This window comes from Thermobia domestica, chromosome 9 (assembly GCF_964235325.1).
Source record: "Thermobia domestica chromosome 9, izTheDome1.hap1.1, whole genome shotgun sequence".
Taxonomy (NCBI): domain Eukaryota; kingdom Metazoa; phylum Arthropoda; class Insecta; order Zygentoma; family Lepismatidae; genus Thermobia; species Thermobia domestica.
In genome coordinates this window covers 71,507,587-71,524,336 of record NC_137462.1, presented here as the reverse complement: position 1 = coordinate 71,524,336, position 16,750 = coordinate 71,507,587, and the positions used below count along the sequence as shown (strand labels likewise).

The 16,750-nt window shown below is 36.7% G+C and overlaps 1 protein-coding gene across 1 annotated transcript in view; it reads left to right on the top strand.

Annotated features, from left to right (window-relative positions):
- Positions 1 to 1,773: 1,773 nt before the first annotated feature.
- The window catches only part of LOC145694737 (scoloptoxin SSD14), a 29,373-nt gene continuing 14,396 nt past the window's right edge, over positions 1,774 to 16,750 (top strand). The window contains exons 1-3 of the mRNA XM_081771320.1: positions 1,774 to 1,955; positions 9,545 to 9,765; positions 13,491 to 13,683. Coding sequence (XP_081627446.1) covers positions 9,627 to 9,765; positions 13,491 to 13,683 — 332 coding nt within the window. The 5' untranslated portion in view covers positions 1,774 to 1,955; positions 9,545 to 9,626. The remainder of the gene's footprint in view (positions 1,956 to 9,544; positions 9,766 to 13,490; positions 13,684 to 16,750) is intronic.

Genomic DNA, 16,750 nt, shown 5'->3' with positions numbered 1-16,750 from the left:
GCTTGTGTAAAAAATACCTTTCACTTCCAATGCACACTAATGAAGAAACGATGCTTTTCAATTAATAAAAACGCAATGAAGGATCTAAATTTCTTAATGAAGAATCCACGTTTCAAGTACTGACGAGTGTTATTAGCTATTGTTTTATACAAACGATATTTTCGTATGAAGCAGAGTATTTCTTGGTGTGTTTGACGTCACTATATCAATATTTCAATAGTGCACTTTTTTCTGACTTGTCTGGCGTGTTGCTATCAGCCGTTAATTCTCCTTGTGTCATAATTTTACTTAAGGAAAAAGCACTTCTCCCTGGCGTGGATTCGAGCATCCTATTTTTTATTCTGCAGGGTTACGTCTGGAGATTCGACCACCCGGTTGCTATTACGCAAGTGCGCCGATTTCTCTGTAAATTTAGGAGGAGGCATTCAGATGCAGAAGGTGTATATATATAAGGCTTTTAAGACAAATTACATTCAAATTATGCCAAATAGTGTATATTCATAAATACAATAGGGGGGCCCACATGAGCTTTGGGATCCCGGGCCCGCTGCCCCCTCCAGGATCGGCGCCCTTGCTATTACGACTCATTTGCTGAGTTACGTATGGAGATTCTTAAAGAAGATTGTTGTTCACGATCTGAGAAAATGTTTCGTACGTGGGTCTAAATCCACAATACCCCTGCTCTTTGGAGTGAAGTTTCAAGATTCAGTGTTCACGAGCACGATTTCTCTTTAAAGTTCCTTGTAACAATGTTGACACTTGAAGAAAGTAAGTTCATATTTAAGTTTCTAATTTAATTATTTTAAGCTATTATTGAACAAAAATATTAAAAATAAATGGGTCCAGTTCTGTTTCCTCCTAATGAAAGCTTCAAACATTTCGGTATGTAACGAAAACGAAGGTATTCTTGAATATCATTTAATGATACGCGACATTTGTTTTTACACATAGTGGTACACTATCTACCACAAGTGGTTTGCTATCCCATGACAGGAGCTCAGATTCATATTGCCATCACATAATCTTAATCTTAACCAGCAAATCAACTGTACAGCTCACAGATGACGAGAAGAACCCTAGCAGAAGTAATGTGACGTAGGTATGGGCTCGCCCACTTTTCGCACAGGGGTTTCAAATGACACCACGGAATAGCACAGATACCGTATAACTTTACCCGGAGTGGCAGACAACATCTAAGTATACACCACACCTCAAAAACCGAAAATGGACTTGACCGTGTCGTTGACCTTTCCCCGCTACCCCTGTTTTAGGGTTCTTCTCGTCATCTGTGAGCTGTACTTTTTCTTATTTTCTACTGCCATCGTTCCGTGCCTTCGTTTCTTAAGAATTTAATTTCTTTTACACTTCCCCAGATTGGTGTATTATTTTTTGTTTTCAAAGACTCCCGTCGCCATTATTGTTTACCTTCAAAGTCGTTAATTCTTCGGACATCTTTTTGATCTTCTACGGTAAGATCCTGCTTGTTTCCAAGCCTTCCTCCATTATTTCCTCAATAACCAATAACTTTCCGGCCTCTTACTTCTCACTGTTTTCCGCTACTTCAATAATATTTTAAATTTTGTAATATTAGAAAGTTCTATACAATGATTTCGTTGTTTTCAAGTATTTACGTACACACGATGGAGGTTCATCAAGGTGCATTAGATTATAAGCAACATATTTTAAGATGTTTATGTACTAATGTTATTTTTAAGATTCCATATCTTAATAACATAGGTATTACAATTTTATTTTTCTTGTACCACAAGGTCATTGCTCCATAGGGCAATTTTATTCTTGTGGATTTGTGTTAGTGTATTAGCGCTCAGCACACAAAATGAAGACCTTGATCCTCCGAATCCAACAGAGCACTTGCCACCATCCGATTCTTTCCTTGGCATATATTCGAAAGCAGCGGTAGTGTCAAATGGGTACCCATGTGCTTCTATTGGCAGGTAAAAATCCTTTTTAATAGTACGAGTATAATTATTTTCTCAGAAAACATTAGCTTTATACTAGCTATTTGAATAATGGAGTAAATATTTCACATAAAATGTAAAGTTATTCGATTTCGTTATGCACTAAACTTTCTCATCTTTTTCTCTTGTCATTCACGAAATACGTACTCTTGATTTTGTAGGATTACCTTATAGTGCAATCTCTCTACGAAGTGACGTAAAGCTTCCAATTATCAAATACGTAATCTAGAAAATGTTTACACCGTTACATGAAAATGTTAAGCAAAATTAGTTCTAAATTTTGATTACTGTACTGATAACAATATAGAAATTCTTATATACAGGGTGTTTCGAAACAACACCGACAACGTTTGGGAGATGATTCCTGACATCAAGATAAGACAAAAAGTATAGACCAACCTGGGCGCACAGAGCTTCCTTTCCGAGTTATAGGGTCTAGGCTGCCGAAAACATGAAAAAATGAACTTTAAAGGTCCATAGCTCCAAAACTGTGGGATCTACCGTAGTCGGGTCATGACTTCACTTAGGAACTAGTATGTGCCCTATCCAAGTATCCAAGTTTCAGAATCCTGCCGTACTTCCGCAACATTTTTTATAGAGGTAGTTGGTGAGTATTTCAAATTATATGACCGTAGTCAAACTCTCTCTCTACAAAAAATGTTGTGTGAGTACCACAGGATTCTGAAACATGTATTTTTGGATAGTGCACATATTAGTTCCTAAGTAAAGTTTTGACCGAACTACGGTAGGTCCCAAAGTTTTTGAGCTATGGACCTTTAAAGTTAATTTTTTCCTGTTTTCGGCAGCTTGTAACTCCGAAAGCAAACATTTATACACCCAAACTTGTCGATGTTGCTTTGAAACACTCTGTGTATCCTATATGTGACAATATGGCAACTGACTCACCTGGCCTCTGAAAGAAACATATACGCCGGGAAATCAAAATGTTAAGCATGTTCTTATTAAAACAAAATACTATTTTCTACTTCCTCTCTTTACAAAATTCACCTTAATTTAAACCTTGTTAGATTAAAACCTTATTAGAATCATGAATAATATACGCGCAGTGTGTGCTAAAATTTCCTTAGCACATTATTACTTAGACTTTTCTCCCAAGAAGGAAGTGAATGACATGTAGAAAATGGAGCAGCTGTATTAAGGTAGATAAGATTTTCACTCAATGAGTGATAACTATTGCATTTTACTTGAAAAACTGACACGTAATACAAAAGCTTAAAAAAAATAATTAAAAGTTTTTGGCACTTTTATATTACTTCATGTATTAGCTGTATATTTTGGTTTAATACTAATGCAAACATTGTAGAACATTGTTGTTGTATAGTCAAAAATATGTTATATAAAAGTGAAATATTGATTTAATTTGTAATTCGGAATGTTCAATTATATTTTGTACGTAACATATTTAACTAACTATCACAAACAGAGATAATTATTCCGTAGTATCTTAGACAAAGACTAATTTAGGGAAAGTAACATTAGTTTATTGCATTTTGTGTTGTTTTATCTGTAAAATGAATGACTCTTCTAGTCTAATTCCATAGTTAAGTAATTATATTATTGGCATAATTAAAATTGTGAATCAACAAAAATTAATTAATTACTTTGTAGTTTTTGCCAGAATCAAATTTCTCACTTGTCACACACACACACACACACACACAAATGTTAAGAACATTTCATTGCCATTTTCCTGTTAAGAGAGTCCATTTATTCAAAATGACTTTTTTTATTCATGTGGTAAAAAATAGTTTAAATTTGTTAACTAGTGTTATTTAGCCACGAGGTACCTTCTAAGTTCCTCTTTTAAAGTACAATCGTATTTTTTTAGAGAACAATTTGAGTCTCACATAAAAATCCCTTTTTCATACCTCGTGAATTAACTGACCCGATGAAATACCATTACCTTGTAGACGAAGACCATTACCCTGTCTTCAAATTACAGGAAATTGTACATCCATTACGATAATATCGGTCCTTTAAAAGAGTCAAGTGACATGAGAATGAATCTTTAGAAGTTTTAAAATTTACATAAAGTTGGTTCTTGTGTCGAAATATACGCACTATCTGATTGGACACGATTTGATCATTGCATGCAATTCTCCCAGTGCTGTTCTGTTTCATCAGATTTTGCGAGCTGTTTGTATTGAGTAGTGTCCATGGATAACCAAATTGCATGGAATTTATGATAGAAACAAGAATTTTACAAATGATCAAAAAAAAAAAAAAATGCATCAAAAGATTGCGATCTTGGCCAATAATTAATTTTTGGATCAGAGGCCAGAAAATTTTTGTGCGACCTATAAATCGAATTTTCATTTTTTTTTTCAGAATAAGCACATCCTACTGAGTTCAGTGATAGTTTCTGTGTAGCTACACTATAGTAGTTCTCCAGCTATAAGGCGTACAAGAAAACTTTGGATTGAATGAAATATATTGGATTTTTTGGATCAAGGGCCACAAAATTTTTGAACGGCCCACAGTGGAGTATTACGGCCATAAACCTGGCCAAAAAGGCAAATTTTAAAATCCGTCACATAGGTGTGAAAAGCACTCCCGCGCCAAGGGGACATATCTGTGAGTCACACAATGACCACTTCCGCTGCCTGAGTCACTCCTGGTGGGTCACAAGCCTAGTTGATGGTTGGATATCAGTCTGCGCGGGTGTGTGTTTCACAAGTTCATTCTTTTCGTATTCGATCAGTTTATATTTTTCTGTGAGACTGTATATAAAAGGATCAACTTCGTACTTTTCTTGGATGTAACGGAATGTAAGAGCTTTTGATTTATGTACGTATATTTGCATTACTATTATTCCTTTTATTTTTTCTAGTCGTCTAAACATAGAATACTTGTTTTACTATAAATTTTTGCAGAACATTTATTACCACAGTGATTCTAACACTGTGTCAAGCTCTGTCAAGCTTTATCCCATTGATATTCTGAATCAGTGGTATACTATTTACTTGATTCAAAAATAAAATTTCCCGCAACCAGTTGCTTTTTCCTTATATATATACTTTTGTAACATGATGCAGATAGATTTTCAGTAAATCGAAGTGATATTTACTGCCCATAATGAGGTTAAAACACAAAAATCAAATTATTATACTGTATGTACGTGCGTAAAAGGGGTGAATATAAATAACAGAATTGTAAAACATTGTTTTTGTAAATATATACACACGTATTTATAAATAAAATATATACATATGAGCCAGAAATGCAGAGAAACGAAACCCTTTAACCGTCATTTTAATTGACTTTCACATAAAATATTTAGTAAGTATAAAACATTATTATCGTTATATACTCAGTTTTTATTTTTTTATTATATTTTTGGGATTCTGAAGATGGAGAAAGTGTTTAAAAGGCGAGAACAATACGAGTAAATTAAGGAATGCGAAATCAGAGCTATTGAAGAAAAGATACTATACATGGAAAACAGAGTAGCAGAAATGACAAAATGTCCCGAAGCTCAAAGAAGTGCCCTGAAACCGTCTCTCCGATATTTTAAACCCAATTTAAACAAAGATGGTCACAGTCACGCAACAAGGAGGAAAGATTTTTGTAGCAGAATGAAGATTGGTTGGCGGGTAATATAAAGGTGCCAACATTTTCATCTAGAGTTCCAGGCCGCCCTGAAAAAGAATTTCAAGAGTCTAGCGAAAGGGATAAACGGAGGAAAACTGAAGAGTTGAGACAGCAGACTACCAATGAAGAATTAACATTTGCTGCTTCCATGAGCCTGAGGGCTGCAGGGAATCCTGATGCAGCAGATTTGTTTAAATAAATCACGGAAACCCCAACTAGGGCTTCTAAATTCAGAAAGGTATTAGAAAGTTCCGAACATACTGAAATAAAGAAACATACACCTACTGAGGCATTAGGCATTTTGATAGATGCAGAATTTACCAAACATCAGTATGAAGTCATACGGGATGCAAATAAAAAGATATATCCCTGCTATTCATTGGTAAAGGAGGCTAAAAAGCAGTGCTATCCACCCGAGGATTCAATTACCGTTACCGAATCACTCTCTGAACTTAAACTGCAGGCATTGCTAGACCACACAACCTCCCGATGTAAGTATCTGGAGGAAATGTTGGAACATGTCTCTGTTGAAGAGAAACGAAACTTAGAATTGGTCTCAAAATGGGGGTGTGATGGGTCACAGCAATCACAATTTAAGCAAAAGTTCCAGAATTTAAGTGAAAGTGATGGAAACATTTTCCAGAGTTCGTTTGTTCCCATTAAACTGATGGCAAACGTAAAGGATAAGAAAAAAGTTATTTGGCAAAACCCAACCCCTTCTTCCACTAGGTTGTGCAGACCGATACGTATACGATTTGTACATGAAAGTACAGACATAACAGTAGAAGAGATCAAGTATGTTGAAGACCAAATAGAAGCGTTAAAGAACACTGAAGTTCAGTTAGGTGACAACCCAGCTATCATCAAACACACGCTTTTACTTACAATGGTTGACGGAAAAGTATGTAACGCGGCATCAGGAACAACGTCAACTGCAAGGTGTTATATCAGTGGGTTGACGTCAAAAGATTTTAATAACCTTGAAAAACATGGTGCCATAAACCCTGAAAATTTGACATTTGATCTTTCAACCCTCCACACCAGGATTAGATTCCTCGAGTCAGTTCTCCATTTTTCATACAAACTGAACATCAAGAAGTGGCAAGCGAGAAGTCCGGAAGAGAAGAAGAATGTTAGTGAAAGAGAAAAGGAAATTCAGATGAAATGTAAGGAAGAATTAGGACTCCTGGTTGATGTACCTAAACAGGGATTTGGTAGCACCAATGACGGAAACACGGCCAGACTTTTTTTTAAATCCAGCTACAGCCTCACAAATCACAGGAAACACTTAGATTTGATCACCAGACTGAAAGTCATCCTGGAAACAATAACAAGTGGACACCACATTCATGAGAAAAGGTTTGAAGAATATAGTATGCAACAGCCAAATTATACGTAGAGCATTATGGATGGCACTCCATGACACCGACATTGTATAAGGTCTTAGTGCATGGAACAACTGTAATAAGACATGCAATAGTACCGATAGGACAACTCTCCGAGGAAGCCTATATTAATAAATAATATCTTATTTTTGATGCGAAAAGATTCCATTATTTCCACTAGCACTCATTTTCTAATTAGATAACAGTGCATGTTGATTCAATAATGTATGTTTACATGTCCAACTTTACAAATCCTTGGCTTCTTAAGAATATATTATTTATCACCACTTCCAATTGTAGTATTGAGTATTTATAATGTGTAAACTGTTTTTTTGCTCAAATATTACCTTTTTATTCAAAACTAACACGGCAATATCAGGGCAAAGAGTTTTGGCCAGGTTTTCAGCGCAAATACTCCACTGTGCGGCCCTTAAATTTAGTTTTCGTATTTTTTTTACAGAATAAGCACATCCTACTGAGTTCAGTGATAGTTTCTGTGTAGCTACACTATATGTAGTTCTCCAGATAACCTCGCCATGGCCGGTCCCAAGCCCGTGCTGAGAAAGGGGGAGGGACCCCCGTGATTTGTCCGCTCTCGCATCCTTTTCCAGGAGCGGTTGCTACACGGGGGAGATAGGGTGACTCTGTAAGCCTGGCTCGCTGTCGATACTTTAACTGCCATATGGCAGCGTGTGCTTTACAGGGTCAACAACCTACCGGCGGAGGTGAGCCCTAGGGTATCCCCTTGGGTCCGGTAGATAAGGCTGCGTGGTATCCCAACACGCTAAAATGAGTGGGTAGCTGGTGTGTCCAAGAGTATGGGCGGATCCAGCGCCCTACCGGGAGGATGATGCAGGTACTGCCCTCAAAGAGAGTGTAATGCGTTCTCTTGGGTCCGGGATGGGATACCTAGCGCATACTCGTACCTCAGGAGCGCTGAGGAAGTGGGTCACTCCTTCGTCCCAGTAGTGTGAGTTGGGTGAAGGAGCCACAACCCTACCAGGGGAGCCGCCGCTCCCAAATGGCCATTGTCTTTAAAGGTACAGTCTAAATCAGCCATTGGGTCTGGTAATGTACGGTTGACCTCTTACGTAAGAAGAGGTAGTTCCGTATTGTTTGAACGACCCTACCGAAGGAATTGTGTGGGTGTCCCTTTTAATGGTGGCTTACACGTACCATTGGAATTCGGATGAGTAGCTTGCTACAACGTGTACGTGGTACCTAAACACGTTAAAGATAGGTAGCCCCGTATTGTTTGGGCGGGCCTACCAGGGGAGACACGGCTCCGAAATAACAATGTCTGCCTTTGAGCAAACGATCTATATCAGTCATTGGCTCTGGTAATGTACGGTGTACCTCTACCGTAAGTAGAGGAAGTCCCGTATTGCTTGGACGACCCTACCGGGGGGGCGGGGGTGGAGTGTTGGATTCCTGCCTGTGGGAGGACCAAACGGAGGTGGGGGAGGAACCAATCCCAGGAATCTAGGTAACGGTTCTGATCTTGCTAAAGTGAGGAAACTCTGTGGGTATGGGTTGGCACCAAACTCAAATGGTGACTTAACACGTACCATTGGGTCCGGGATGAGATACGGGAGTATCTCGACGTGTGCGTGGTACCTCTACACGACAAGGCGGTTGCCAGTTGAACGATAGAGGTAGGCAGGGCCGGGATTGAACAAGCCCCTCGGGCATTGCTTGGGGTCCCGGATTTGGGTTGGACTCTGCCGGGCTGTGGTCATACCGTAGGATTCGGTAGATTGTGGAATCCAATCCCAAGAATTTGGGTAACGGTGAACACGGTAGGGAGGTGAGCTTGCCTTATAACGCTCGGGCGCCATGCCTGCAGAGCATGATAGGACTGGCTCGCTAGCAGTCTGCCTCAACCAGTAGGTCAACTGGTAGGCACTCAGGACTTCGGTCTGGCCGCGCATTGGGTGTATCCCACTACCTCAGAGAATGGGGGTTACATCGCTTAGGCGAGTCAGAATTAGGGGACAAATTCTGACTGTGCACCATGTGCACGAGCATTCAATAGCATATTGAGGAACTAGGGGCGGGGTGCGATACATTTGAGCGGTACCCGTCCATCAAATAGACCGAACGGTCGCGGGCATGCTCTCCATGCATGCAAATAATCGTGGACCTGTAGACCACTAGCATCAAAGTTCTCCAGATATAAGGCGTACAAGAAAATTTTTGATTGAATGAAATACGTATATAGTATTTTTTGGATCAGGGGCCACAAAATTTTTAGACGGTCCTTAAATCGAGTTTTCGTATTTCTTACGGAATAAGCACATTATACTTACTTAAGTGACACTTTGGGTTTGGTTACACAATATATAGTTCTCCAGAAATAAAGCCTACAAGAAAATTTTTGCCTGAAATATATAAGATCTTTTGATCCAAAAATATGAGCATGTTTAAATGGCACTATACATGCACTACATGACGTTAAGCTCACTATTAAACTAATCGCCGTAGTTGGTGATTTTCATTAATATTGCCATCATCTGAATGGGAGTGGATGTAATCTGAATTTAACGAAGAAATAAATCATTCTTATAGAAATATCCTGGAGCGTAATGGATCTGGCGTAGACGCAGCAATTGCTACTTTGTTCTGTGACGGTGTAACCGCTCCTGAAAGTATGGGTCTTGGAGGAGGCTTTTTCATGACCATCTACTTTAAGGAAACCCAAACTGCTGTAACGTTAAATGCCAGAGAAGCTGCACCTTTAGGAGCTCACCAAGACATGTTTAATGGCAATTCCACTCTCTCACAAGAAGGTAGGGTTCTCCTATAAGAAAATTAACAACAACAAAAAAAAAGTCAAAAGTCTAATAAGACATCTTATTTCTCTCAAAATGATGTTTATTAGTACTATATTCTTTTTAGTCTTGCTAGTTTATTTCAAATGCTTTCTTGATTTCAGATGACTGGTTGCTGAAACAATATGTAAAATATTGAATACACAGACTATAAGTATTTATTTCTTTAACAATAACATATTGTTATACACTCTAAGTCAGCAAGTGTGACTCAGGTGAAGAGTTCCGGGTTCGATTTACGTTGAAAAATAATTTTCCAGCATCCTGAGTTAATAGAGAAGCTACGTGAGTTAAAATAGAGCGGATTCAGTTTTAAAAAGCCAGAAATAATTGTGATGGGAGATGTTGATGTAGTGATCACATATAAACAAACGAAATGCTCTTTGTATGTTGAAACACCTACGTCGTTCAGACACTTGAGTTCCTTCCATTTTCTTTCAAAAAAAAAAAAAAAAAACATATTCTCACAACCGTAAGAGGGAATATTTTTCTTTGGATTGTTGTAAGATTTCAATTGACGAACGATGATTCACAATTATTTGAGGTAACTTTGTCTACCAATATACAAATTGTTCGGAAACAAACCCAATAAATTTTGGAAAATTATTCCTCACATTAAAACACATAAAAATACTAATACTGATACTACTACTGCTACTAATGATAATGATAATAATAAACTAAGGTGGGTAAAAAATATGGCGTTTCAGAATTATTGCCGAAACAATAAAATCATAACTCGAGAACATAATATCTGATTAAGGTCGGAAAAAATAAAAAGTTAGTGGTTATTTTGAGAAGTAGATTTTATTAATGTGCGAGATATGTGAAACTGGAGTGGCGATTGATTTAACTACAATGCGTAGAAGGAAATTCATGAATGAGATCTTCTACAAACGAAAAATGATAAATCAAAAACTGAAACATGTTACACATTTCATATCCACTGGTCTATTAATAGAATCCAGGGCTACACATAATCGGTATGTTCTTGAACCCGATTCTGATAGGAAATGGCGCATTTATGCCAGACATTTGTTTTCATATATAGCTTTTGTGCGAGGAATCCTTTCCCAAAGTTTGATGGTGTTGATGAAATATATTTCACAACTTGAAATGCTGAATGATATGTTAATAGGTACTGACTGTACAATTTGTTTTCAATAACGCTTGCTGTTGCTTTTCATTGATTGATTTTGAGTTTAACGTCCCGTTCAGCAGCGAGGCTATTAACGTGAAATCCGAACCACATGAGCTCCCGCAGGGAATTGAACCCGGGTCTCCCACGCCGTAGGCGCGTACGCTAACCGCTTAGCCACGAAGGAGCTCTGCTGTTGCTTTTATCGTGACAAAACATATAGGTTAAAGACCTGACTCTATGTCTGAAAAGAGTTATATGTACAGTATCATATGTGTTGTGGCTCATGAAGCTCTACCAGTTTCTAAATCGCCGATTACTATAATTAATTAATATCAATCACATGAAGATTAAATATGAGCTAAGAGTCAAATGTTACACCAAGATCCTTGACGGATTCGACCTTTTTATATAGATTTACCATTTTTGGTAAATTTAGACACTACATAATGAGTTTACTTCGTGTTAATGAACATATTACATGTTTGAATTTACTACTACTATTACTACTACTACTACTACTACTACTGTATGTTTCAGATGTAAAGCATCACGGGCAATAGCCAATGGTGCGCGATATTCCGCGCGGTGTTGCCGGATCACGGACTCCCCTTTCTTTTCTCGCTCTTCCTCCAGTTGAGATTATGACACATACATTGGCAACATTATTCACAATGTAAATATACTATTCCAGCAAACTCAAGAATTTTGACTGTGCATCCTAGAAGTATATTAAATTACTTACCTATTAACTTTTCCAGTGGACATGCTAAACACTCGTCTTCAACACTACTTTCAATATCGTCTATGTCAGTTAATATTTCGTCATTGTCTGAATCTGAGTCTTGTAAATTTATTATCATGGGCTTAAAAGAAATTTGTAAACACAAAAAATAATTCTTCGAGCCTGATTTCGTAACACTTTTTTTTAAAAAAAGAAAACTCCGCACTTGTACTCGGTTTGCTTAAAGACATTGTCAACTATAATTTTGGAGAACAAACGAACTACCACGAAACAGCCCAGACACTGGTGAATTCTATTTGTGCTAGAAGAGAAATTACGTTCCTACACAACTAGCCCCCTTGGTTTCCTTCTCAGTTTTCATAACAAATAACACTCTTGGGCTTGGTCTAGGTCACACAAAAACAACCCGTCTGATTCCTAAGCAAGTCCATATGATCGAGTTTGTTTTCGGCTACGATAATTTTCGACGCCATTCAGACGCCTGGTGCTTTTGAATCCCTGCTGAAGGAGGAAAGAGGGAATAAGTGGTCGTATATATGTATTATAAGGTAGTGAAACGTGAAGGGAAAAAATAAACAAAACATACTGTTTTTTTTCTGTCGAATAAGGAAGAATTTATCCCGAAGTAAATTTCAAAACAATATTACGAACTTCCTATAAATGATCACATTTCTAAGGCGTGTAGCCACGGGGGAAAAGGGGGCCCTGTCTTTCCAAACTATTTCCAACTCGAAAATGAGGTTCGTCTGGTATATGTTTAATAAACTTATTTAATAGTTAATGCAAATGAGGAACGTTTATAATAAAATATGAAAATAAAAAAATCAATCATCACAATACGGTTTCTGTACCTAATTAAAACAACTAAAATTAATCATATGCTTTATATTCTCATTTCCCTAACTGGGAGCACACCGTATGATCTCACTACTAGATCATTGCATAATAATATCTGAGTTGATATTTTTTCGAGTGTTTTTCCTTTACTATTTTAACCATATAAATACAAAGTCAGATAAACAGACTGCTATAAACAGCATTTGTTTTCTTATGGATAGCTTATTGATTCATCTACAATCCGGTTTTCAACTTCAGTATTGTCAAGATCCGTCTTTTGATAAGGTAGCATCGTGAAAATATAACATGTGTATAGTATGTATGATGAGTTAAAATGCTTTCATATTCTGAAATAGATCATTTGTTCTATTTTAAATGTGTGAAAAGCTTTCCTCCCCCTGAAAGTAATGTTCCCCTAGAACAACCTGCTGGTTACACCCATGATTATTCTGTAATAAAAGTTGAGTTATATTTCCAAATTGAAGAAATATCCACTGGAAATTAGACGCGGGACTCATCGCTCGTTTTACTAATTTTTTTATATGGAAATCTTTAAAAGCATGTATCATAACAACCAGTTGACATTAAAAGATGTAGTTTTCACGTATGCGTTCGTAATTCTTTTCTCTACTTCGTAAAGTGAGCAGTTGATGTGCTAATACAATATTTCTAATAAGCGCCTCTGGTATTGTCAAGATTCGCAGTAGCTTGAGAAGTCAGCGTGCAGGACTGTTTGTCGCGAATTGTCAACACCGCTCAAAGCCAATTGGACGCCGCGTGAAGCCAACTCAAGGCCATGCCGCTTATCATTTGAAACACACAATACTATAATAATAATAATAATAATAATAATAATAATAATAATAATAATAATAATAATAATAATAATAATAATAATAATAATAATAATAATAATAATAATAAAGTCCTGAAAATAGAACTGAACTGGATTTTAATCTTTAGGTGGGCTTGCTGCCGCTGTACCTGGCTCTCTGAAAGGTTATTGGGAAGCTCATCAATTATATGGAAAACTCCCATGGAAGGATATAGTTCAACCTACCATCGACATATGCAAAAATGGAATTCGTGTTTCACACCATTTGGCAGATGCTTTACAATCTAAGCTAGATTATATTGTGAAAAGTGAATCCCTAAGGTAAAATTATGTTAACATAGATTACAATGAAAAGAAACTGTAGATATCTGACATAGTATTTATCTTTTCTAATGTAGTATTTCATCCTGATTTCAAATCTGAAAACCGTTTTAGTTTATTTCGTCAGATTTTGAAGACACTGTCAAAATTTTATTTTTCAGGCAATAACTACTTCAAATTTAGAAGAATCGTGTGCAAATATATGTGGGCTTATATAAGTCCTGATGAGAATATATGTATAGATAAATATGCTGACAGGTTTGGTACAACGACTGTGCAGTTTCGGCACAGACCAAAAAAAAATTTTAAAAAGCAGTTCTTCGCAACTAATGACAATGTTTGCTACAGCGCGGAATTCAAGGTTTTGTGTCAAACCTCGGGATGAAACACAACGATTAATAACTATTCATAGATTCATGTAAAATAAGTTTGAAGGAAATACTGTTACATAACAGAAACAAATACATGTCAGTACCGGTTAAATATTTTACTCACCTGAAAGTGACTTATTAAACCATATCACTACTTCTTGAGAAAATACCGTATCTTATCGCAAGTACAATTGTGTATCTGTGGTGATTTAAAAGTAATGACTATTCTTATGGGAATACAGAGTGCACCAAATACTGTGCTTCGTCTACGAATGGGATAAGAGAGATGGGAAGAACACTGCATAAAGAATCAGTGATAGAATGCAGCCAAGAAGTAAAAACATCCTTCATATGCTGTAAGTTGATCGTGACAAAGTTAACATGCAACCGCTTCATATAAAGCTGGGATTCGTGAACCATTCTGTGAAGGCGCTAGACAACAACTCAAAAGCTTTTCGATACATATGCAGCAAGTTTCCTGAGTTGATTTGTGCGGAAGTGAAAGAATATGTTTATATAGGTCTAAAATATAGAAGCCATTTCCAAGACTTACTGATTGATTATTAAAGAGATGCATGGATGGCATAAAGTCAGTCGTAGCCAATTTCATTGGAAATTATAAATCTGCTGACTGCATGAAAGTTGTGCAGAAGCACATCAGTGGGTAACGGCAATTGGGTTCCAACATATTCCTCAAAATTGATCTCTTCGACTCACATATTGACTTCCATACCAGATAACCTAGTTTCAGTCAGCGACGGACATGATGAACGTTTTCATCAGAAGACATCGACGATGCTATCAGGGTCAATGAAGTGGAACAATGTTTGCTGACTACTGTTGAACGCTTCAGCGTGACATGCCAAAAGTTCAGCACAAACAAAAATCTACATCCAATTAATTCAAACTAACCACAACTTGAATTAAGGAAGTATATTCTATATGTATTCATTTTATATGTGCATTATACCTTCAACTAGCTATTACTAAAGTTACTATATGGTATATGTAAAAAGTGAAAAAGAAACATATTTTTAAAAGTAATGTCTCTTTAGTTATGCCCTTTAGGCTAAAAGAGACGGAGAATAATGAGAATAAAATGATTATGGAATTAAATTTCCTGTGTGCTCCAGTGACGACGCCAGCTTTAATTTCTTGGGGGAGAAAGCGGAGGGCTATTTTTTGAATAGTTTTACTTGGCATGCATTACAATATGTCTAAGAGACCAGACGATGGCACTAGGGAGCGCCCGCCTCCCTTGCCCCACTTCCCAGCGTTATGACTGGTGTGCTCCCACCTGGAATCGAACCTGGGACCACATGCACCAGAGGCACACAAAACCACTAGACCTGCGGCGAGCGATTATAATATATGTGACATGTGACACACTTTTACTATTTACTTAGGTAAAGCCATCTTTATAAGCACTGTACGTAGCAATAAGTGCTCTGTGAAACTTCTGTCTATGGGTTGTTTGCCTGAGTACAATGTTCAAGATACATAAATGATTGAAGTCGTAAATCACAAAAACGGTAAGTGATAGAGACAAAATTGTTAGCATATTTGGAATCCGAATGTTTCAATTATATTAAAGAACTTATGGGATACTACGATATTCACCAATTCTTTTTGTTTTCCAGTATTATTTTAAAAATAAGTGTTTAAGTGTAAAATAAGAAAATTTATTTCTTCTATTATGTAATCAAAGATATTTTTTCGGTTGAACTGTTTTCATTTGCGAGATGGAAAATGGTAGAGATATCCTACATAGAAAAGTTCATTATTAATTTTGGTTTCCGAATCACGTCCTTCAATGGCTACTTTTCTGAAAACAATGTAAAACCCTACTGCTTTACATAGTATTTATTATTAATAAATAGAGGTAAGTACTATAATATAAACAATCAATAAAATAATTTCCTAGTTTTCAACATGCCACCCGTGATGATTTATTCTTTAAGAACTGATCAAGAAGATATATATTCTTCACCATAGAAATACTTATTGTCGTTTAGGCACAGTCAAGCATAACAAATATAGCACATTGTCTGTGGTTAACTTGTAGACAGCAGCATGTCTGCAGTATAAATGTTATCAGGAAATAACACGAGCCCTCAAGTTCTATTTAAAACATTTGATTTCAAATAGAGTTAAGTTGTTAACAAGTCTCAGCATACGTTAAATAGGTACTGTGGGGATAGTTTGATATCTTACCCTAAAAATCCAACTAAACATGGTAAATTATATTATTCAGATATAATTACGAGATGCCATGTAGGCATAACACATCACAGCTATTAGCCTTTGTACTAAACTTCAGTTTTGATTAAACAATACACTTTTGGAAATGCGAAATATGAAAATGAGAAACATGAAATGTGAAATAAGAATAAACCTTCCAGATAACTTGAGTATTTCAATGTTGTGTTCGGACAAAGTGTTTGTGTAGTGTCATGGTGGATAGACCAGATTTTACTGACTTGAAGATAAAGATAATCTGAGTCCTGGGAACGAATTTGTTCTCTAACAGTTTTCTTTCTACTCCAACTAATGTTAATTTTTAATCCATCTCGTTTTCCGATTTTTGATGTAGAAGAGTTCTAGATGTTATATGTATACAAAGAATTCTGCTGAATTCAAATTGTAGAGATTACATCGAAGGTTCGGGAAGAAGGAAGTTCTCCAGTATTTCGGAA